The following is a 24,827-nucleotide window of genomic DNA, read 5'->3' as shown; positions in this document are numbered from 1 at the left end:
AGAGAACGAACGGCGTGTATGTAAAACATTCTTAACACTTTGTGTCCCGCTCCTAGACGGGGCCCTGTGATTGCTCTCATTATATTCAGTCGTGATTTTGCTTTCTCCTTCAGATATTGAATTTGCTTGTTGAATGTCATTTTAGAATCTATCCACACTCCGAGATATTGATATTGTGTAACCCACTGAAGGTTAATATCTTGAATGCGTAGGTGCCTGTCTGGAGTGTTGCCGCCTAGTCTCATTGCCTTAGACTTCAGATATTTTTAGCCCTAAAACGCTGCATTCAGATGTCACTTTATCTAATGCACCTTGTGCTTTATTTAGATGTGAAGTACTTGTAATGACTGATGCTATATCATCAGCATAGCTTAGCGATTTAACCCTTTCTGCAAATGACATGGTAACGAGGTTTTCCATAAGGATGTTAAAAAGACCAGGACTGAGGACTCCTTGTGGAGTCCCATTCTCATGCAAGTGGTAGTCCGACACATGTCCTTGCAACTTTACTCTGGCATACCTGTGACTTAGGTAATCTTGAATCCATCCTAGCATATTTCCCTTTACACCTTGTTTAACTAAGGTGTGTAAAGTTGCTTGCGGGCTTGCAAGTTCGAATGCTTTTTCTAGATCAAGGAAGATCACTATAGCTGGACCTGAGTTAACTGTTCCTAGTAATGTTGCTATACAGTTGGCAGTACCTACTCCTCTAGTGAAGCTAAATATGTGTTTATGAAGGTCTCCAGTCTTCCACAGTAGTCTATTTAAGACCACCCGTTCTGCAGTTTTACTAATGCATGATGTTAATGAAATGGGTCTGTAATTGCCAGGTTCTTTCGGCTTAGAAATCGGTATGATGTCTGCTTTCTTCCAAGAGGTCGGTAGTTTGCCTTGCTGCCAAGATGCATTGATGACGTCCAATATTCCTTGTTCTCCAGCAGGACCTGCATGTGCGACCATTGAGTATGTAATGTTATCAGCACCTGGTGCAGTGTCCTTACCACCTTTTTTGGCTCTGATTAGTTCTTGTTTGGTGAAGGGACAGACACATTCGTCATTTATAGCTATGCCCTCATGAATGACTGTCATCCTCTCTTGTTTTAATTGTTCTTGCTGCCTTCTGACCATTGCAGGAAGCTAATATGAAGCTGTTCTTTCTGCAAATTGGAGAGCAAGTCTCTCAGCCTCCTGCAATGGTTGAATACATGCCTGTGGTCGGGCTGGTCGACCTGATATGGTTTTAATCTGACCACATATCTTGCCAAGACTATGTTCCTTTAGAGTTTGACACCACCCAAACCATCTTGCCTCCTTTACTTCTCTAGAAACTCGTCTTGCTTCAGATATCACCGCTCTTAGCAGAGTTCTTCCTTCTGGTGTGGGGTTTCTCTTTAGATGTTTTCTGAAGATTTTGACTCTGTGGTTTTGTTCTTTAACTTCATTACTATAGAACCAATAGTTCTTTCGTTTTGTGTTTCCTGTGATAATGATTGGAATAGCTTTGTTTGCAGCAGCTGGAATGGCTTCCTGGAGATTGGTCTCGTGAATGTTCAAATCCTCAAGTGGCGTGTTTGGTGTATACTATTTTTCAAGTTCCTCTTGCTATATAATCCAGTTGGCTTTTTTTAAATTCCACCTAGGTTGTGCAGGTGGTGTAGTAGGTCGTTCTATGTTTAGTGTTACGACAGTAGCATTGTGGTCTCTGGTGATCACCGGATCTACCTCCCACTTCGCCTGATGCTTGAGTGCCGTTGAGATTAATGTAAGATCAAGGGAACCTCCTAAAATGTGAGTGGGTTCCCCAGTGTTGAGAAGTGTAATTTCAGGTACTTCTCGCAGAGCTGCGGCTAAATGGCGCCCATCTGCATTGGCTGGCCCAGTCGCACCTAACTCTTGATGATGAGAATTAAAATCCCCAGCAATAATTACATTTTCCTGCGTGGCCAAGGCAAGCACTGCCTCTGCTTCTAGTTTACGCCTTGGGGGCTTGTAGACATTGTATATGAGGAGCTCAATATTAGTCATATTCACTGTTACTGCTAATACCTCTACTCCATCCCCACATGAAACTGGGTCTATTTTCTTGCTAGGTATGGTGTTCCTGACTAGGGTCATTAATCCTCTTTGTCTCCCCTGATCATACGGTATAACATAGTGCTGATATCCAGCTAATCTGAAGGATTTCGTGGCTGGGAAAAGAGTTTCTTCCAAAGCGTTTATATCTGCTTTCGTGCTGATTGCAGCCTCCTGAAGTGTGTGTTTTTTACTTCCAAGACTTTGTATGTTCCACTGCAGTATTCGTAATGGCCAGACGACGGTTTCCGTTGGTGTTGCCTGTTCTACTAGAACTCTTCAGAATCGACCTTTATATTCTCCACCTCGCAAGTCGTGTCGCTGCAAATCGGACTGCACTGACTGCTCGTGGTCATCCCCGGCATTGTTGGAATCTGTGCATAACTGTGGTCCAACACTTTGTTGTTGGTATTGCTGCATGTCGGACTGCATTGATTGCTCGTAGCCGTTTCTTGTGTTGTCGGAACCTGTGCATCTCTCCCATCTAGTATTTCGCTGTTGATGTTGCTGCATATTGGGCTGCATTGATTGTTCATGCCCGCCTTTTGTGTTGTCGGAACCTGTGCATCTCTCCCATCTAGTATTTCGCTGTTGATGTTGCTGCATATTGGGCTGCATTGATTGTTCATGCCCGCCTTTTGTGTTGTTGGAACCTGTGCATCACTGCTGTTCAAAACTTCTTTGTTGGTGTTGTTGCATATCAGACTACATTGGCTGTTGTTGTCTGTCTCTTGTGTTGTAAGATTCTGTTGATCTTGGGTGGTCACTGATTCTTGCAGTTGCTTTTGTGAATGTTGATGTTCTGGTGTCTTGACTACCCGACTGCTGTTAGTAGTCTGTATGTCCATGTTGCGTTGTTTGTCCTCTTGTGCTCCGTCTTGTCTCGGACTGTCTATTTCTTGTGGAACTGTGGTCTGCTGCACGATCTTGTCCATTATCACACAAATGATTTCTTGAGTCTGTTGCTGTGAGGCGTTCTGCGTCATCTGTAGATAATTGATAATGGTCTCTGCCATGATCTTCACGATGTTTTTCAGTTGGACCTCAATAAAATTGTATATTTGTTGTGTTGACACCGAAAGTAATTGCTTTTGCTCTTTGGCTTTTGTTGTATTTCTGCAGCACTTTTGCGTATTTTCTGATTTGGAATTAATAGATTCTGGAAATTTTGTTCTGTAAGAGTGGATATTTGTTGTGGATGTGCACGAGTGTTCCAGACGTTGGTGTTGGTGTATGTAGTGCTGGTCTGTGTGTTTATCCTGGCCTGAGCTGTCTGCACTTTTTCTTTCCGTGCAGAGCAGGTTGTGCTCCAGGCATGATGTTTGCCGCCACAATTTGGACATTTGGCTGTCGTGGCCTGGTTTGCCTTGTGCTTGTCTATACAGTCTTTGGTTGGATGCCTCAAGCTGCACACTCCGCATCTCTCCTGTCCGGTGCAGCGTGATTGATGGTGGCCGTATTTCTGACACCTGAAGCAGCGCAGGGGTTCTGGGGCGTATGGTCTCTGTCGGTATGTTCCCCAATTTCCAAGATTGTGAATGTTTCTGGCACATGTCCCAAGACGGTCCCCAGAACCTGACGTGTCGCTGCCTTGTCTACTTTTGTGCGGCATCGTTCCGCATTCAGGATTTGCTTGTGTTCTAGTACTGGATCCAGGGGTAAGTCGATTGGGTATCCCAAAAGCACGACTCGTGTGCGTCTTTCTGAAGAATCCAGCTTTTCCAAGCGTACTGGTTTCCCTTGCAGGACTTTTGCTTTTTCTAAGTAATTTGCAGTCTATTGGTCTCGTGGTGTCATAATTATTTCTCCTTTCAGGTTGACTGTGATCTAAAGTTTGAGCTCTGGTTGTTCCTTTTCCATTGCCGTTACTACTCCATATGCTGTAGGAAAGTGGCCTGTCTGCATTATCTTGAATTTTGGAAGATGTGCAGTCTGGCGATGGCTGGTGTGTGACTGGTGGTGTCCTCTCCTGTCTCATACTGCTGTCCAGTGGCTGGGCTGTGGAGAGAGGTACAGTGTCTGACACTGGCTGGTGTGAGACTGGTGGTGTTCTCTCCTGTCTCATGCTGATGTCCTGTGGCTGTGTTGTGGACAGAGAAGCATTGTCTGACACTGGCTGGTGTGTGACTGATGTACTCTCTAAGTCCATTACGTCTGCTGTCTTGCTGGCAGAAGTACGTAGTGAAGCCTCGATAGCAGTTTTCATCAGTGCCTGCTGCACCTCGGTCCACTGTCCCTCCTCGTCTGAAAACTGCCTCCATTTTTTTTTTTTTTTTTTTTTTTTTTTTTTTTTTTTTTTTTTTTTTTTTTTTGAGATATATACAAGAGTTGTTACATTCTTGTACAGCCACTAGTACGCGTAGCGTTTCGGGCAAGTCCTTAATCCTACGGTCCCTGGAATACGATCCCCTGCCGCGAAGAATCGTTTTTTCATCCAAGTACACATTTTACTGTTGCGTTAAACAGAGGCTACAGTTAAGGAATTGCGCCCAGTAAATCCTCCCCGGCCAGGATACGAACCCATGACATAGCGCTCGCGGAACGCCAGGCGAGTGTCTTACCACTACACCACGGAGACTGTAAATTGCCTCTTTACAGTTTACAATTGCCTCTTCCATTGCCTCTTTCTCTTTGACTTCCCCATGACTCTCCGTGTTGGGAGGACCGATTCACTGCTCTACCTAATGCCTGAGACACTCTTAGGCCTGGAGAAATTCATTCCCCTCCAACATAGGTCGTAAAATGATTCCCCCCAGGTGGAATCAGGAATACCTAACACCTAAATGAGCAGTTTGGTCTACCTTTCCTTGTCAGGCTCAGTACACCTTCTTAGGTGCCCCCTTGTGGCAATGCCCGCTGGGTATTGCCTCGCCCTTCAGGGTAGGACTCTAAGTAACCTGGTCAGTGATACGGTCCTCACATAAAAAAAAAATCGGTCATGGGCATCGAGAGTGTGGTACGAGAGTTTGGGTCGTCTGCGTACTGGGTTGCGCAGAATACCAGTCAGCTGGGCAGCAGGTAATCAACAACGTTGTTTCTCCATAAATTGTAGACGAAATCGAAATTATTTCCTTCCAAACAAAATATTGTCTGGGTCTTGGAGTACTGCTGTATTCTTCCTCACAAAACCGCGATGATTTGAGCTGATGGGTGCTCAGAATCGTACATTTTTCCGGGAACAAATCCGTGTGTGGCCAGCTAACAATGGCACCTGCAGCTGATCTGTTGGCCGGTGTCGTGTGTTGGCAGGTATCACATGTTAGCAGGTGTCGCATGTTGGCAGGTGTCGTATGTTGGCAGGTATCACATGTTAGCAGGTGTCTCCTGTTGGCAGGTGTCGCATGTTGGCAGGTGTCGCATGTTGGCAGGTGTCGTATGTTGGCAGGTATCACATGTTAGCAGGTGTCTCCTGTTGGCAGGTGTCGGGTGTTGGCAGGCGTTGCGTGTTGGCAGGTGTTGTCGGAAATTGCTGACACCCGAAGCACTAACCCCTAGCACAGTAAGATAAATGCGTTGTGTTAGGAAAATAAATCTACTAACACATATTAAATTCTAGTGAGAGAATATCAAAAGTTTCCTTGAATCCATGATGGTCTATTGCGTCAGCCACCACGTCTCACGCGGTGACGATTTCTTTACTTAATTCTTATTAAAACCAGTCTGCAATTTGCTTTCATTTGCGTTTGTTATTTAGATTGGAAATTAATTAAACTTGACAAGAATTAAAGTGTACAGTACTGTTATCCCAAGGTGAATTTCCCCATCCGTGACATGTTGATTCACGGGCAGAATAATAATGACGTCACGTACTCAGCACTTATTAAATGTGCTTTAAACCACGAAAAACTTCCGATCCAGCATTCTAAACAATGGAAATTTGTTGTCTGGAATTTGGTATAATATATTAGGGCGTAAAATGACGCCAATACTGTCTCGTTAGTGAAAGAGATAAATTAAATAGCGTGTCTAATTTTCTGGACATTCACCACAATCGGGGGAGGAGGAGGCGTCACTTGCGCACCGAGACTCCCTGCCGGAGCGAGCAAATTAGTATCGTCTGATATTTGAGTCATCCGAAGTGCTACGACTCCTAGACGTTGCTATCTCCACACACTAAGGGATTTATGTTCGGTCGGTTATTTTTAACTCAGTAGAGATTTATGAACGTATTTTCTTGTGCTAGAGTTAACCGGTCGTTATGCCGCATGGAAACCAAACCTCACACAGTAAGGTTTAATTCTAAATAGAAAGTTATTTAACTCATTTGAGCTTAGTGAGGGGGAAATATTAGCATTGCAGTAGTTATTGTATATGTTTTCCTCAAAGTGGAGATAATCAACCGGGAACCAGTTGCTTCAACTTACAGTTACCAGTGGACTAGACACCACCAACCAGGAGACGATAATTTGGACTGACTCTCGGGACGTTCTCCTAATGTGACATTTGCAAACCGACTCGGCAGCTAAGCCCTTCTAATTCATTCATTTATGTTTGTAGTTAGTCTACTGACTCTAAATAAATGATAAATAAATAAATAAATGTTTATTTAGGTAAGGTACATACATACAAGAAATTTTTACAAAGATTGGTTCACTTATAGGTAGAGCTAGTACATACAATGCCTAAAGCCACTATTACGCAAAGCGTTTCGGGCATCACAAAGCGTTTCGGGCATAGAGAATAGACTCTATATGAGAATTTTATCAATATCATATATCATATTCATTATTATAATATTACAAGGTTGATTTAACATTATAAATCCACCCCCAAAGTTATGTAAGTTGTAACACCTGGCAGGTTTAGAAATAAACATACAGTCCACTTAATTATCAAGAATTAAATTTAACGAAAACACCTGCTGGGAAATTCCCACAGGTGTCGCATGCTGGCAGGTGTTGCATGTTAGCAGGTGTTGCATGTTGGTAGATGTTGTATGTTAGCAGGTGTTGCATGTTGGCAGGTGTGTGTGTGGGCAGGGTGAGGACGCCTGCGAGGAGGCTCCTGCTCGTGTGGTGTACAGCGGGAGCAACAGCACCCTGGGAATGGTGAAGATAACAGTGAGATGGGGAGTGTAGTCGCTCGATCTCCGGATGTTAGATCATCTGGATGATGTAATACTAGTACGTATCAACCCTAGCGTCAGCACGAGACACCCGGGGTGGAATGATATCAGAATCAACCCTGACGTTAGAACAGGACATCCGGGATGATACAGACCCGGCTGGTAGTCGGATACACATACCAGGATTGCCCAACTGCCGGCCGGGAACTGATAAGACCTATGACGAAGTGCCGGTCAGGTCAACAAGAGCACAAACTGGCCCGGAATATCACCGACAACGACCCACAGGAGTTGTAAAGGTCATTTATCTTGTCAAACACCTTGGAAGGCCGTCGACAACAACTGTACTACGACGGCAAGTTTAACAACTACAATATGGCAGAGCTTCAGTCTCTGATAAGTGTTATCTCTGAGAGATAACCTGTTCCATGTCGACATTCACGTATGTGGACACTGAGGAATACTGACTCAATAACACTATTCCGGTACACTGTGTGTGAAGCAATGGTCGCACTGTTTTATGATACACCGACTCTATTACAGGTAGTTGTTATTGAGGTAGTAATGTATCTGCTCCAGTCGAGAATATCTTTTGAACTACACTACTTGATGTAACAAGATTATGAGGTCAACACAGGTCTCCTTGCTGACCTCTCAGTAATTCCTGCCTCTTGGCCAGATGGCTGACACAGACCAGCATACACGCTTGCTGGCTGACACAGACCAGCATACACGCTTGCTGGCTGACACAGACCAGCATACACGCTTGCAGGCCGACACAGGCCAGCAAACACGCTTGCTGGCTGACACAGGCCAGCAAACACGCTTGCTGGCTGACACAGGCCAGCAAACACGCTTGCTGGCTGACACAGACCAGCATACACGCTTGCTGGCTGACACAGGCCAGCATACACGCTTGCAGGCCGACACAGGCCAGCAAACACGCTTGCTGGCTGACACAGGCCAGCAAACACGCTTGCTGGCTGACACAGGCCAGCATACACGCTTGCTGGCTGACACAGGCCAGCAAACACGCTTGCTGGCTGACACAGACCAGCATACACGCTTGCTGGCTGACACAGACCAGCATACACGCTTGCTGGCTGACACAGACCAGCATACACGCTTGCTGGCTGACACAGGCCAGCAAGCACGCTTGCTGGCTGACACAGACCAGCATACACGCTTGCTGGCTGACACAGACCAGCATACACGCTTGCTGGCTAACACAGGTCAGCATACACGCTTGCTGGCTGACACAGACCAGCATACACGCTTGCTGGCTGACACAGACCAGCATACACGCTTGCTGGCTGACACAGGCCAGCATACACGCTTGCTGGCTGACACAGACCAGCATACACGCTTGCTGGCTGACACAGACCAGCATACACGCTTGCTGGCTGACACAGACCAGCAAACACGCTTGCTGGCTGACACAGACCAGCATACACGCTTGCTGGCTGACACAGACCAGCATACACGCTTGCTGGCTGACACAGACCAGCATACACGCTTGCTGGCTGACACAGGTCAGCATACACGCTTGCTGACTGACACAGACCAGCATACACGCTTGCTGGCTGACACAGACCAGCATACACGCTTGCTGGCTGACACAGACCAGCATACACGCTTGCTGGCTGACACAGACCAGCATACACGCTTGCTGGCTGACACAGACCAGCATACACGCTTGCTGGCTGACACAGACCAGCATACACGCTTGCTGGCTGACACAGGTCAGCATACACGCTTGCTGGCTGACACAGACCAGCATACAGATTCAGATTCAGATTCAGATGTTTATTCAGGTAAGGTATATACATACAAGTGATGTTACATTAATGGATTGATATATAGATAGAGCTAGTACATACAATGCCTAAAGCCACTATTACGCAATGCGTTTCGGGCAAGAAAACATTAATATCTAGAACTTAATACTAATACACGCTTGCTGGCTGACACAGACCAGCATACACGCTTGCTGGCTGACACAGACCAGCATACACGCTTGCTGGCTGACACAGACCAGCATACACGCTTGCTGGCTGACACAGTCTACTGCTGGGTACTGCCAACCAGAGGAGAGCAGTACCCAGCACGACCCTTGTGGCATGTTGACCTTACTGTATGGTGTATGTGGGCTGGTGGTGGTGGTGTATACTGTATGGTGTATGTGGGCTGGTGGTGGTGTATACTGTATGGTGTATGTGGGCTGGTGGTGGTGGTGTATACTGTATGGTGTATGTACTCACCTATTTGTGCTTGCAGGAGTTGAGCTCTGGCTCTTTGGTCCCGCCTCTCAACCGTCAATCAACTGGTGTACAGGTTCCTGAGCCTACTGGGCTCTATCATATCTACACTTGAAACTGTGTATGGAGTCAGCCTCCACCACATCACTGCCTAATGCATTCCACCTGTTAACTACTCTGACACTGAAAAAGTTCCTTCTAACGTCATTTTGGCTCATGTGGGTACTCAGTTTCCATCTGTGTCCCCTTGTTCGCGTCCCGCCAGTGTTGAATAGTTTATCCTTGTTTACTCGGTCGATTCCCCTGAAGATTTTGTAGGTTGTGATCATGTCTCCCCTTATTCCTCTGTCTTCCAGTGTCGTAAGGTGCATTTCCCGCAGCCTTTTCTCGTAACTCATGCCTCTTAGTTCTGGGACTAGTCTAGTGGCATACCTTAGGACTTTTTCCAGCTTCGTTTTGTGCTTGACAAGGTACGGGCTCCATGCTGGGGCCGCATACTCCAGGATTGGTCTTACATATGTGGTGTACAAGATTCTGAATGATTCCTTACACAGGTTCCTGAACGCTGTTCTGATGTTAGCCAGCCTCGCACATGCCGCAGACGTTATTCTTTTTATGTGGGCTTCAGGAGACAGGTTTGGTGTGATATCAACTCCTAGATCTTTCTCTCTGTCCGTTTCATTAAGTACTTCATCTCCTATTCTGTATCCTGTGTCTGGCCTCCTGTTTCCACTGCCTAGTTTCATTACTTTGCATTTACTCGGGTTCAACTTTAGCAGCCATTTGTTGGACCATTCACTCAGTCTGCCTAAGTCATCTTGTAGCCTCCTATTATCATCCTCAATTTCAATTCTCCTCATAATTTTTGCATCATCGGCAAACATTGAGAGAAACGATTCTATACCCTCTGGGAGATCATTTACGTATATCAGAAACAGTATAGGTCCAAGTACTGACCCCTGCGGGACTCCACTCGTAACGTCTCGCCAATCTGAGACCTCACCCCTCACACAGACTCGTTGTCTCCTGTTGCTTAGGTACTCCTTTATCCAATGGAGTACCTTCCCTTTCACTCCAGCCTGCATCTCCAGTTTTTTCACTAGCCTCTTGTGTGGTACTGTATCAAAGGCTTTCTGACAATCCAAAAATATGCAGTCTGCCCACCCTTCTCTTTCTTGCCTTATTTTTGTTGTCTGGTCGTAGAATTCAAGTAATCCTGTGAGGCAGGACCTGTCATCCCTGAACCCATGTTGATGCTGTGTTACAAAGTTTTTTCGCTCCAGATGCACCACTAGCTTTCTTCGCACAATCTTCTCCATCAGCTTGCATGGTATGCAGGTTAGGGACACTGACCTGTAATTCAGTGCCTCCTGTCTACCCCCTTTCTTGTATATCGGGACTACGTTAGCTGCTTTCCAAATTTCTGGCAGTTCCCCTGTTGCCAGTGATTTGTTATACACTATGGTGAGTGGTAGGCACAGTTCTTCTGCTCCTTCCTTTAGTATCCAAGGGGAGATTCCATCTGGGCCTATAGCCTTTGTTACATCCAACTCTAGTAAACACTTCCTTACTTCCCCATTGGTAATCTCAAACTCTTCCAGTGGTTCATGATTAGCTATTCCCTCTCTTATCTCTGGAATTTCTCCTTGCTCTAAGGTGAAGACCTGGAATTTCTTATTCAGTTCCTCACACTTCCTTGTCGTTTGTAGTGAATCCTTCTGCCCCTATCCTTAATTTCATAGCCTGTTCCTTTACTGTTGTTTTTCTCCTGATGTGGCTATGCAGCAATTTAGGCTGCATAGCCACATCAGGAGAAAATCAGGAGTCTTTGCCTTGCTTGCGATGTCATTTTCGTATTGTCTTTCTGCCTCTCTTCTCATCCTGACATATTCATTCCTGGCCTTCTGGTATCTTTCTCTGCTCTCAAGTGTCCTGTTATTCCTATAGTTTCTCCATGCCCTTTTACTTTGCTGCTTAGCTAGCCTACATCTCTGATTAAACCATGGGTTTCTCATCTTTATTTCACTGTTTTCCTTTTGGACTGGGACAAACTTGTTTGCTGCGTCCTTGCACTTCTGCGTGATGTAGTCCATCATATCTTGGGCCGTCTTCCCCCTGAGCTCTGTTTCCCATGCTATTTCTGTTAGGAATTTTCTTATCTCTTCATAGTTTCCCTTTCGGTATGCTAACCTTTTGGTTTCGGTATCCCTCCTCGAGTTCAATAACCCTTCTTCAATCAAGTACTCAAACACCAGTGCACTGTGGTCGCTCATTCCTACTGGAGCCTCAAAACCGATTTCTCTTATGTCGGAGTCGTTCAGAGTGAAGACCAGGTCGAGTCTCGCTGGTTCGTCATTTCCTCTCATCCTTGTGGGTTCTCTGACATGCTGGGTTAAGAAGTTTCTAGTCACCACCTCCAGTAGTTTGGCTCTCCACGTATCCTCGCCTCCATGCGGTTCCTTGTTCTCCCAATCAATCCTTCCGTGATTGAAGTCCCCCATGATGAGCAGGTGGGATCTATTTCTACAGGCAGCAGAGGCTGCCCTCTCAATTATAGTGTTAACTGCCATGTTCTTGTTTTCGTACTCTTGACTATGTCTTCTGTCATTTGGTGGAGGGTTGTATATTACTTCTACTACTATTCTTGGTCCTCCCATTGTCATGGTGCCTACTATGTAGTCTCTGAACCCCTCACAGCCCGGGATAGCCATCTCCTTAAAACTCCATTCCTTTCTCATGAGTAGGGCCACTCCACCTCCTCCCCTACCTTCCCTCTCTTTCCTTATTACTGTGTACCCCTGGGGAAACATGGCATTCATTATGATTGCAGAGAGTTTTGTTTCAGTGAGTCCGATTACATCTGGGTTCACTTCTTGTGCTCTTTCCCTTAGTTCACTTGTCTTGCTTGTGATCCCATCTATGTTCGAGTACATCACCCTGAAACTGACTCTCTTCTGTTTCTCCTCTGGGGGGGACCTGTGGGGTCTGGGGTGAGTGGGAGCTGGGAGGATCTGGTACGGGGAGACTGGTGGAGGAGGGAGGGCTTGGGGGGGGGGGGGGGCTGGTGCCGGTGTATACTATACTGTATGGTGTATGTGTGCTGGTGGCGGTGTATACTATGGTGTATGGTGTATGTGGGCTGGTGGCGGTGTACAGTTGACTACAGAGAGAGAGTGTCGGGTGGGGGGGGGGTTGGGTTCAGATAACACAGTTATCAGTGGAGCCTCGACTCTTTATCTCCCTCCCTATCTCTCATACCACCCCCTCCCCTCCCCCCCAGCTCCCCATTTTGTACTATGTTGGGCTCCTGCCACACCACCACCTCCCCCAGCTCCCTATGTTGGGTTCCTGCCACACCAACACCTCCCCCAGCTCTCTATGTTGTGCTATGTTGGGCTCCTGCCACACCAACACCTCCCCCAGCTCTCTATGTTGTGCTATGTTGGGCTCCTGCCACACCAACACCTCCCCCAGCTCTCTATGTTGTGCTATGTTGGGCTCCTGCCACACCAACACCTCCCCCAGCTCTCTATGTTGTGCTATGTTGGGCTCCTGCCACACCAACACCTCCCCCAGCTCTCTATGTTGTGCTATGTTGGGCTCCTGCATCACTAACACCTCCTCATGTTGTACTATGTTGGGTTCCTGCCACACCACCTCCCCCAGCTCCCCATGTTGTACTGTGTTGGGCTCCTGCATCACTAACACCTCCTCATGTTGTACTATGTTGGGCTCCTGCCACACCACCAGCTCCCCATGTTGTACTATGTTGGGGTCCTGCCACACCACCACCTCCCCATGTTGTACTATGTTGGGGTCCTGCCACACCACCACCTCCTCATGTTGTACTATGTTGGGGTCCTGCCACACCACCACCTCCTCATGTTGTACTATGTTGGGGTCCTGCCACACCACCAGCTCCCCATGTTGTACTATGTTGGGGTCCTGCCACACCATCACCTCCCCATGTTGTACTATGTTGGGGTCCTGCCACACCACCAGCTCCCCATGTTGTACTATGTTGGGGTCCTGCCACACCACCACCTCCCCATGTTGTACTATGTTGGGGTCCTGCCACACCATCACCTCCCCATGTTGTACTATGTTGGGGTCCTGCCACACCACCACCTCCCCATGTTGTACTATGTTGGGGTCCTGCCACACCACCACCTCCCCATGTTGTACTATGTTGGGTTCCTGCCACACCAACACCTCCCCATGTTGTACTATGTTGGGGTCCTGCCACACCACTACCTCCCCATGTTGTACTATGTTGGGGTCCTGCCACACCACCACCTCCTCATGTAATCATATAATAGCCACTATGGCCTGGCCTGTGGTAGTGGTGCTGGCAGGGACGCGGAGGCTCAGGGGCTACACTCAGGCAGCCCCTGAGATAAGAGACTCGGGTTATTACCACCACCTTACACTGTCTTAACACCACCCGGGATTATGGCCATATTCTCAAGTAGTCTCACACTGTTATGTCTTAATGGACGTAAGTGTATGCTGAACTGTCAGTGTAAGAGTGTGTTAAACTGTCAATACAAGAGTATGTTAAACTGTACTCACCTATTTGTGCTTGCATGGGTTGAGCTCTGGCTCTTTGGTCCAGCCTCTCAACTGTCAATCAACTGGTGTACAGATTCCTGAGCCTATTGGGCTCTATCATATCTACACTTGAAACTGTGTATGGAGTCAGCCTCCACCACATCACTGCCTAATGCATTCCATTTGTTAACTACTCTGACACTGATAAAAAAAATTAACGTCCCTGTGGCTCATTTGGGTACTGAATTGCCACCTATGTCTCCTTAAACAGCTTATCCTTATCTACCCTGTCAATTTCCCTGAGAATTTTGTAGGTAGTGATCATGTCTCCTCTTACTCTTCTGTCTTCTACTGTAATGAGGTGCATTTCACGCAGCCTTTCCTCATAACTCATGCCTCTTAGTTCTGGGACTAGCCTAGTGGCATTCCCCTGAACTTTTTCCAGCTTCATCTTGTGCTTGACAAGGTACGGGCTCGGGGTACGAGTACGGGTATGCTGGGGTCACATACTCTAGGATTGGTCTTACATATGTGGTATACAAGGTTCTGAATAATTCTTTACACAGGCTCCTGAAGGCAGTTCTGATGTTAGCCAGCCTTGCATATGCCGCAGATGTTAATATTTTTATGTGGTCTGCAGGAGACAGGTTTGGTGTGATATCAACTCCTATAACTTTCCCTCAGTCCATTTTATGAAGTACTTCATCTCCAATTCGGTATCCAGTGTCTGGCCTCCTGTTTCCACCGCCTAGTTTCATTATCTTGCATTTACTCGCGTTGAACTTCAGTAGCCATTTGTTGGACCATTCATTCAGTCTTTCTAGGTCATCTTGTAGCCTCATTCTATCTTCCTCCGTCTTAATCCTCCTCATAATTTTTGCATCATCAGCAAACAATGAGAGGAAAGATTCTATACCCTCTGGGAGATCATTTACATATATCAGAAACAGGAAAGGTCCAAGGACTGAACCCTGCGGGACTCGACTGGTGACGTCTCGCCAATCTGAGACCTCAACCCTCACAGTGACTCGCTGTTTTCTGTTACTCAAGTACTCCCTTATCCAATGGAGTACTTTCCCTTTCACTCCTGCCTGCATCTCTTGCTTTTGCACTAGCCTCTTATGATGTCGTTGGGCGATAGTGATTTGAGTAATGTAATACTTCTGGATTAATTAGCTGTACGTTTGACAGTAGTTAATCAATTAAGTTAATTAAGGTAATTAACACCAGTTGTCGAGAGGGTGAAAGCTCGGTTAAGTGAACATACATTCGTCTGAATCAATTACCTGTCTGTTTAACTGTTAATTGATTACTTAGGTTAAATAGGGTAATAAGCATTGTCGAAGTGAGTCCACATAGTTAAATTCATCCAGTTGTTGAGCACTGTTGTGGGGGACGACAGTTATTGAGTAAGGTAAGACGTTTTGCTGTAGTTATCTGTCCGTGTGGCGGCAGTAATTAGTCCCCTCCAGCTAATTATGGGTAATTAACGTCAACAAGATGAATTCACAGAGTTTGAAGGAAACTGTTGGGAGTAACAATATTTGAGTTAACGTCATTCTTTCTCTTTAATTACCAGTTCGTTTAACAGTTAATTAATTACTCAAGTTCATTATGGGTAATTTATATCCTCAAAGTGAATTCATTATAGTTGGGATCTGTCGTAGGCGACAGTAATGAGGTAAACTGTTCTAGTCAGTAGACCGTTCCAGTCAGATGTCCATTAACAGTTAACTGATTAGTCAGGTTAATTAAGGGTAATTAACGTCAGCAACGTGGAATGTGACATAGACTTGATTGGAAGCTGCCGAGAGGGTGGTAGCATTGTCTAACGTAATTCATTTTCACTTAATTAGCTCTCCGTTTAACAGTAATCAATGTAATTACTCACTGAATGCTTAATGAGTCAAGTGCTGTGTAAGTCTGGGTAGTGAGTTATCGTTGTGATTTGTTTGACTGGTCTGAGGGAGACCAGAGTTGTGATTAACGTAGTCTGCTTTGTTGCTGACTGACACTTGACAGTCAATTAATGTAATTAGTCAAAGAGATCAATTAGTGTAACTTTGATAGTATTGGTTGTTGGACTCGTCCTTGGAGACGAGTGTTAAGGTAACTATGATGGGTTACCTGAGGCTTGCCTCATTAACCTGCCTTGTTGTTGTTGGCATTGTAACTGTATTGCAGAGTGCTGCAAGGGTTATTGCAACTTGTGTTTTCAGAGAGCACTCTGATTTGTTCAGTTAGTTCAGTATTCAGCCTCGCGGCCAAGGAGACGACTTCTTGCTATACTTGGTTGTTAATTAACTAATTTTAACGTGCCACTGAACAAAATTAACGTAATGTAAAGATTGTTGTTGTAGCAGACTTAGTGTTTTGTTGAATACATTTGTTATTGTTGAAGAAAACAATCTTTATGTAAATCCCCAATATTATTGTCGTACATATATATTCTGCTATGTCGAACTGTTTTGTGATTTTTAATGAAGGCCTGCTACTGGGATCGAACCCGATTTATAGTCGCATATATCAAATAAAATTTGGCGTGAGAACTCGTGACTCGTTTTGGTGCTGCTAAGTATTTCTCAACTCTTGACGCAAAATCGGCGTATTGGGCGATTCCGGTGGCAGAACAGGATAGGGAAAAAACAGCATTCTCGAATGGTAGGCACACTTATCAATTCCGTAGGATGCCGTTTGGTTTGAAGACAGCGCCTTCGTCGTTTCAGAGGGCCATCAACTTTATCCTTAGTCCGGTACTGGGTAGGCATTCTTTAGCGTACCTGGATGATGTTGTGATATATTCCAGGACGTTTGAGGAACACCTGCAGGACTTGACTGAGACTTTGAAGTTGTTAGATCAGGCAGGTTTCAGGCTGAATGTTCAGAAGTGCACCCTGGCGGCTCAGAAATTCAAATTTCTGGGGTTCCAGGTGTGCCCAGACGGTATCCGACCTGGCCCAGATTCTTGCCGCGCCATTGCTGACATGCCTACTCCAAGGACTGCAAAGGACGTGCGTAGGTTTTTGGGGGCGGCCGGATATTTTCGTCGTCACATTGAAGGTTTCGCTGGCATTTCAGCACCCCTGACTGATCTGACAAAGAAAAATGCGAAGTTTGTGTGGAAATCTGAACATGACGAGGCCTATCGCAAACTGAAAGACCAACTAATCACGACACCGGTATTGGCTATTCCTGATTTTGAGAAAGAGTGGGAAGTGCACACTGACGCCAGCGGTATAGCTATTGGCGGGTGCTTAATTCAGCGAGACGCAGATAATTTACCCCATCCAGTAGCCTATTTCAGTAGGAAGGTCAAAGGACCTGAAGTTCGCTATTCAGCTACGGATCGGGAGGCACTGGCAGTAGTAGAATCAGTTAGGTATTTCGAGCCTTACCTATTTCAGCGGCATTTTGTAATCTACACAGACCATCGAGCGTTAATACACATATTTAAGAAGCGAACAAAATGCCCACGAATGTCACGCTGGTCTCACGAACTTTCGGCCCACTCATTCCAGATCTTGTACAAGCCTGGTCCAGCACATGTTGTGCCAGATACGCTAAGTAGAAATATAGCGGCAATGCAGATTAATGAAAATATTGAAACCATTCCATCAGATAAAATGAGAGAACACCAGATGAGCGAGCCTAGATGGAAAGAAATTATTGAGTATTTAGAGGGAGGAAAATACCCGAAAAAGAAAAAGAATTTACCTATTCATGATTTTGAGATGAAACAGGGCGTCCTGTATTATGTCAGCAGCCAGAATGATAGGGCAGTATTTCAGCTAGTTATTCCGGACGCGTTGCGGTCATCAGCGTTAAAGCTTGCGCATGCTTCAAAAATTGCAGGGCATCCGGGGATCTTTAAAACGCACTTAAAAGCAAAGTCTCTATTTTATTTTCCAGGATTACTTTCTGAGGTAATCAATTTCGTGAAGTCGTGCCCTCGTTGCCAGAGGAGGAAAGGCACCCTTAAGGTACAAGCCCCACTTCAGGAATTTCCTGAAATTCGCGAACCGTTAGATCGTGTGGGGGCCGATCTGATTGATTTACACCACAGTCATTCAGGAAATAGATATGTGTTGGTACTAGTTGACCATCTGTCTAGATACACTACACTAGTTGCATTACCTCAGAAGGATTCTCGTACGGTTGCAGATGCGTTCTTGCGTAGGTTCGTTACTGTATTCGGACCTCCTAAAGTTTTAGTCTCTGACCGGGGTCAAGAATTCAATGGGAATATATTTAGAGAAGTTTGTAAGATTTTAGAGACAACTTCGGCTTTTACAACGGCCTACCACCCACAAGCAAACGGAATGACGGAACGGACTAATCGTTCAGTCAAGGATATGCTTGCAATCCTTGCTGAACATGATGCAAACACCTGGGATGAACACCTACCCTATGTTCAGTTCGCCTTGAATACTGCCATCCACCAATCAATTAACACCCAACCACTTCATTTGTTTACTGGTAATTCATGCAATTTCCCCTCAGGTCTGCTTAACAGACATAATGTTGCATACGGGGAGGACTATCCTTCAGAGGTCCTTGGTAAAATGAGAAATGCATGGAATATTGCAGCTGAAGCGTCCAAGAAGGCACGGACTCGGTATGCTCATTTTTATGACAAGAAAGTGCGCCCTCTTGAGTTGACGGAAGGAAGCCTCGTATTGAGAGTGAATGAGGCTGCGCCCGCCAATCAGAGCAGGAAACTAGCTCCGAGGTGGCGAGGACCATATAGAGTAATTAAAAGGGCGGGGCCAGTTAATCTTGTTATAAAAGGAGTGTTCGAGGACCAGGTGGAAAGGACAATTCATGTGAATAAATTGAAACATTATCATGCTAGAGAGGAATTAGAACTGCCTTCAGCGGGTCTAGTTCCTGACTCAGCAGTGCTGACTCATGGCTTCACCGACGAGTCAGAAGATGAGGATGACCCTCTGTCATCGCTCATCAGTAGTCAGGTGCAGTCTCGCCACTCTATGGTGACGAGATCTCGCGCTATACAGTAAAGTAACTTCCTTGGTTAGTATAATTTAGTGTTCATTAGATTTTCCTGTAAAGGCAATGAGATGTACTATGTCTATACTTGACTCAGGTAGCAACTTTTACCGTGCTCTGGGGTTCCACCTCCACCAAACCCAGAGTATATCTATGCTTCCGCTGTGTTGTGTCTGTCTGTTCCCAGGTCTGATTGGTACACCGACCCAGTTGTTCCAGCCACACGTGAACCCTTGTCTGTAAAGACCGAGGGGGGAGGCACGTTACACAAAGCCCTCCCCCCACTAGACCCAGTAACCCATACATCAGTTACTTTGGGATGAGTGACTGTCCAAGAGTCACCCGGCCGACGCCTCACGTCACTAACGAGGTTGTCAGGGCCAGCGAGCTGTCCACATTATAGCAGTCACCGGAGGTGCCATACAACGCCGGGGTAGCTGTCTCGAGATCACCAATACCCACCTGCTGCGTCATCAAGACTGCAGCCATTCCAGCAGTGTTGGAGGAGAGGTCAAGAAATGGAAAGCGCGTAGCAGTACTCAAGAGTTTCGCCGGAAGATTAATGATTACGTCATCTGAAGTAACAAGAAAGCGGAAGTAAGGCGGTCACAGGTGGAAGGCACGGTTTCCCTACAGAGTACCGGGACTCGCCAATAGAAGGTCGCAAAATTGTCTCCTTTGGCCTAAAGTCGGCGGTACGAGGGTATACACAGTTGGTGTTTACGGCCTAGTAACCTGGTGACATCAAGAAACGCCTGAGATGACGTGAGCAATGATGGAAGACGAGATTCACCTGTTCTGCAAACAAGCAACCCGCGTCTACGACCTTCTGACACCACTCCTGCTAAGAGACACCGTTGGTACATCCAGTCCTGCTCGGCTGTGGTCATCTGCGCCGTCAAGTTTAACATCAAGACTACCGTGTGAACTGTGATTGATATGAAGGCGTGTGGACTGTCGAGAGCAAGATTAATGGCCGAAGTAACAGTATTCTACAGCTGTCACTTGGCACTCCGCTCTACTACACTCTGTCGTCATTCAGGAGTACTGGATGGGAGTACAAGAGGACCAGGTATTGATGTCTACACATGAGAAGAAGCAAGATCGACACCGTCATCGTCAGCGACTACATTCAGCATCCAGCAGTATCGATTTTTTTTTCTCGATTACTCAATATGAACAATTGATACAAACAACAAAGTTGGCTCTGAACATCTGTGTAAAGAACATCTGGACACTTTTGTTTAAATGTTGAAAAACAGAGGTAGAATTACAATATTTTTTAAATGTTGAAAAACAGATTTAAAATAATAATTCTGGTATAATATATGAAAATTTAACTCTATAAATTGGCAGTAATCAAAATCGAAGCCCCTGTGTAATTGTCTCAGCCCAGAACAAACGGTTATGGAAAATTATGTTGTGCTATTTTTTTTCAGAATGTTTGAACACAGGAGAGGCGGACCAATATAAACATTGACACTTCTAGTGAGTGAGAACACTTGGCTGTACAGTCAGCTGAAACCTGTGATATAGTATAGGATTTTTTTTATATTTTTTTAGATAGATGTAATAAACGTTAGGTGTGTTCCTTAACATGTCAAGGTTGACATTGATGGGGAGTGGTTAGTACACGGATGAGTACTTGATAGTTCCGTAGTACGCTCCCGGATGACTGAAAGTTCAGTCTGATGATATAACGTTAATGTTTGTTTGAGCACGGTGTGGCCGGCTCTAGAGGACACATGGACTTGGCTAGTGAAGAGCCAAGAGAGTTTAATAGCTAGTTTTTTATGGTAGAGTAGGGACATGTTATTTAGCTATGTCAGTAAGGATAGGATGTATGTTTCCTGATATTAGAGGATTGCTGTCAGTTGACAGCTGAGAAATTTATGAAATATGAACATGTTCATTATGATGTTGGACTATTATTTGTCAAATTTTATTAGTTAGGTTAGCTTTTGTTTGTGGCATGAGTTGAATTGTGGGTTTGGATACTAAACCTCGTGAATTTTAACAAATTAACAAGGTTTACTAAGTGCTTGTGCGGGGGGGGGGGGGTTGTAACAGACTAGGCTGTTGTAAGAATTATCCAGAGTGGTTTATCGACAAAAGAGAATGGGAAGCTGAGCCGCATGGTGACCTGACCCCCAGGGGAATTCGCGGTGGAAATAACCGACGCTTTGTTCATATCTGCGTATAATGAATCATCCTATAGTATTCAGTAATTTAGAGAAAATTAGCCTTTATTCATTTTGCATTAAAATTGTATTGTATAATAGTACTGGATACAATATCAAGAGTATTCTAATTATTGAGTTTAAGTCACCATCAGTGACGTCACGAATCAGATCTAACTTTTAAAGCGGAGTGACCGGCGGTCATAGGTCATCAGGGGTTGACAGGTCTACTATTTCTCAAAGTTTTAATAACCATTTTTGTGATCGGGAACAGCTCTGCCGTTAGATGTTTGTAATTTAATTCAGTAAAATAATTCAACCAGTCTGGATCAATTCAGTACAAACAGAGTTTAATTGTTATAACTTAACCTTGCTAAAGTAACTGGGTAAGCGATGCGGAACAATACAATGTTCTAGTCTGGGGTAGACCAGACAAGAGAGAGATCAGTGTGATCTGCCGAGCAGCTGGGAGAGGTTCAAACCATCTTACCTCTCCCCAAGACCAGCCCCAACACCTAGAGCTGTGGTCGCCCAAGGTATAGTTGCTATTGTTAATTATAGGGATAGTCTTCTCATTTGCCATTCAGGTCAAGTAGGGAGTGTTAAAGTGATAGGGAGTGAACATATTTAGATTTTGTTTTAGTTTTCTTTTAATAAATTAAATTTGTTATTAATTTGCATTTTATTGTTTCCATGTGTTTTATGTGTATACTTGTCCTGGTCACGTGGTCCACACGAGGCAGAGTTGCATTGGGCGCCGATTCTAACATCGAATCGGAATTATCATTACCGTGTAATTTATTCCACACTCAAGGTCATCGTTTATAGTGGGGATCAAGCCCCTAGGTTGATTAATTAGCGTGATCGATCCAGACCTCGATCATTGCTCTTGTATTACTGGTCTGGTGGTGGCAGCAGAGGTGACTCTAGGGTTTTGTTCAGAGCTTAGGTCACGTCATACTGGGTGTAGAATCCTAAGTCGGTCAATCGTCTTAGGACCACGTGGCGTGGAGTTGGCTTTGTTAAAAGTTTTGGAGTCCCTTGGTTTAGAAATAAAAGTAAGAATACGGGTAGAGGGAGTAGAAAGAAGGAAGTAAAGTGAGAGGAACCTAACCCGTGTTACAGTGTGGCTATGCTCATGGTGTGGCCAGGCTTATGGTGTGGCTATGCTCATGGTGTGGCTAGGCTCATGGTGTGGCTATGCTCATGGTGTGGCTAGGCTCATGGTGTGGCTATACGCATGGTGTGCCCAGACTCATGGTGTGGCTAGACTCATGGTGTGGCTAGGCTCATGGTGTGGCTATGCTTATGGTGTGGCTAGGCTCATGGTGTGGTCAGGCTCATGGTGTGGTCAGGCTCATGATGTGGCTAGGGTCATGGTGTGGTTAGGGTCATGGTGTGGCTAGGGTCATGGTGTGGCTAGGGTCATGGTGTGGCTATGGTCATGGTGTGGCTAGGGTCATGGTGTGGCTAGGCTCATAGTGTAGCTAGGGCAACAGGTACTCTGAGAGAGAACTCTATCAACATCAGAGGCCCGAGACTGTTCAACACGCTTCCACTACACATAAGGGGCATAACTGGCAAACCCCTCACAGTGTTCAAGAGAGAACTGGATAAGCACCTCCAAAGGATACCTGATCAACCAGGCTGTGACTCATACGTCAGGCTGCGAGCAGCCGCGTCTAACAGCCTGGTTGATCAGTCCAGCAACCAGGAGGCCTGGTCGACGACCGGGCCGCGGGGACACTAAGCCCCGGAAGCACCTCAAGGTAGGTAGGTAGGGCCATATGGTGTTGCTAGGCTCATAGTGTGGCTAGGATCGTGGTGCGGTTAGGTTCATGGTGTGGCTAGGCTCATGGTGTGGCTAGGCTTATGTTGTGGCTAGGCTTATGGTGTGGCTAGGCTCATAGTGTAGCTAGGGCCATATGGTGTTGCTAGGCTCATAGTGTGGCTAGGATCGTGGTGCGGTTAGGTTCATGGTGTGGCTAGGCTCATGGTGTGGCGAGGCTCATGATGTTGCTAGGCTCATACTGTTGCTAGGCTCATACTGTGGCTAGGCTCATACTGTGGCTAGGCTCATATTGTGGCTAGGCTCATACTGTGGCTAGGCTCATATTGTGGCTAGGGTCATACTGTGGCTAGGCTCATACTGTGGCTAGGCTCATATTGTGGCTAGGGTCATACTGTGGCTAGGCTCATACTGTGGCTAGGCTCATATTGTGGCTAGGCTCATACTGTGGCTAGGCTCATGGACTGTCTGTATGCTCCGCTTGAGGATAGGATCGAAATACCATAATTTCAATACTTAGTTTCTGGTGAGTATACATTTACGTCTACAGTCACGCATACATTTAAGTATATGTATACAGTCACATATACATTTAAGTATATGTATACAGTCACGTATACATTTTGTATTACCATACTAAGTACTTCTGTGAAAAGAAGAAAGAAGAATGAGAGTAGTGAAGACTTACTGTCACTCTCGTCCCGTCGGGACCTGGGCAGCTGGTTCCCGCGCGCCATCTTCCTGGACGCCTCCTCGAACTGCTGGAAGTGTTGTGATGAGCGCCCGGGCCCTCCGCCGCTGCTCTTCTGCCGCTGCTCCTGCTGGATCCTCTGCTCCAGTCTCTGTCTGAACTCCTCGGTGACGCGTGGTTGATCGTCTAGGGTCGTGAGCGCCTCTTGGTTCGATTCCTCGACTGACCTCTCGTTCACTCTCTCAACCTGCCATAGTTTAACCTATTAGTAGTTAACATAAGTGCATCCCCTATGGTGACTGTCTATATGGAAGCCAGTATGACTCATTCTCTTACATGTTCTATGTGTTCTTTGTCATGTTCCCCCATATGTTCACTGTGTTCAACGTATTTTCTTCCATGTTCTTTAAAATCAAATGTAGAATTGTATTCTTCCATTCAGTACAAATTTACCAAGACAAACTTTTCTTGTTGTTTTAACTAAACTTACTTGTCATTCATGTAAAAATAACCACGTTCATCATTTCTTAACTAAAATATTCGTCAACCAACTAAAAATTAGTCATGTTCATCATTTTTTCTAAACTTATTCGCTAATCAACTTGACTTCATGCTTCACAAAGAAAATGAATTTAACGTGCCATTTACTGAGTTTGAATTACTCGCGGCCCTAAACAAAGGTAAAGCCACATCTCCCGGAGAAGATGGTATCACTTATGACATATTGCGTCTGCTCCGTTTAGTACCAGGGAATCCTCTGCTTGAGCTGCATAATATAAGGTATGTTACTGGGAAACTTCCTAACTCTTGGACCAACAGTATAATCACTCCAATTCCCAAGCCAAATTTAGAGAATGCTTTCCACCCAATTTCCCTTACCAGCTGCATTTGCAAAACATTCGAGAGAATGGTCCTAAACCGTCTCCTCCACAGAATAAGAACCATGCTATCCCCCCAGATATATGGCTTCATGCATGGAAGGAGTGTGCATCATTGCATCATCACCTTTCTTACTCTACACACTGAAAAGTCATATACCACCTTCCTAGATCTTAAGTCTGCCTTTGATATCGCAAATCGACATGTTATCTTAAGTGAGCTTGCAAGAATGAATATTGGTGGTCGGCTTCTTTGTTGGATCAGGGGTTACTTATCCAACAGGAAGTCATTTGTGTTTTTCCAGAGGCTTAGAAATGTAACAAGAGACTTTGAA

General features: G+C 45.5%; 1 protein-coding gene across 1 annotated transcript in view; it reads right to left on the bottom strand.

Annotated features, from left to right (window-relative positions):
- LOC123771430 (transmembrane protein 272) overlaps positions 1-24,827 on the bottom strand; it is a 61,708-nt gene that overhangs the window by 27,725 nt on the left and 9,156 nt on the right. Inside the window, exon 2 of the mRNA XM_069313623.1 lies at positions 23,612-23,861. Coding sequence (XP_069169724.1) covers positions 23,612-23,861 — 250 coding nt within the window. The remainder of the gene's footprint in view (positions 1-23,611; positions 23,862-24,827) is intronic.

The sequence above is a fragment of the Procambarus clarkii genome, chromosome 76 (genome assembly GCF_040958095.1).
Source record: "Procambarus clarkii isolate CNS0578487 chromosome 76, FALCON_Pclarkii_2.0, whole genome shotgun sequence".
In the NCBI taxonomy this organism is placed as follows: Eukaryota; Metazoa; Arthropoda; class Malacostraca; order Decapoda; family Cambaridae; genus Procambarus; species Procambarus clarkii.
Note: the sequence above shows the minus strand (reverse complement) of the source record. Positions and strands in the feature narration are given on the sequence as shown.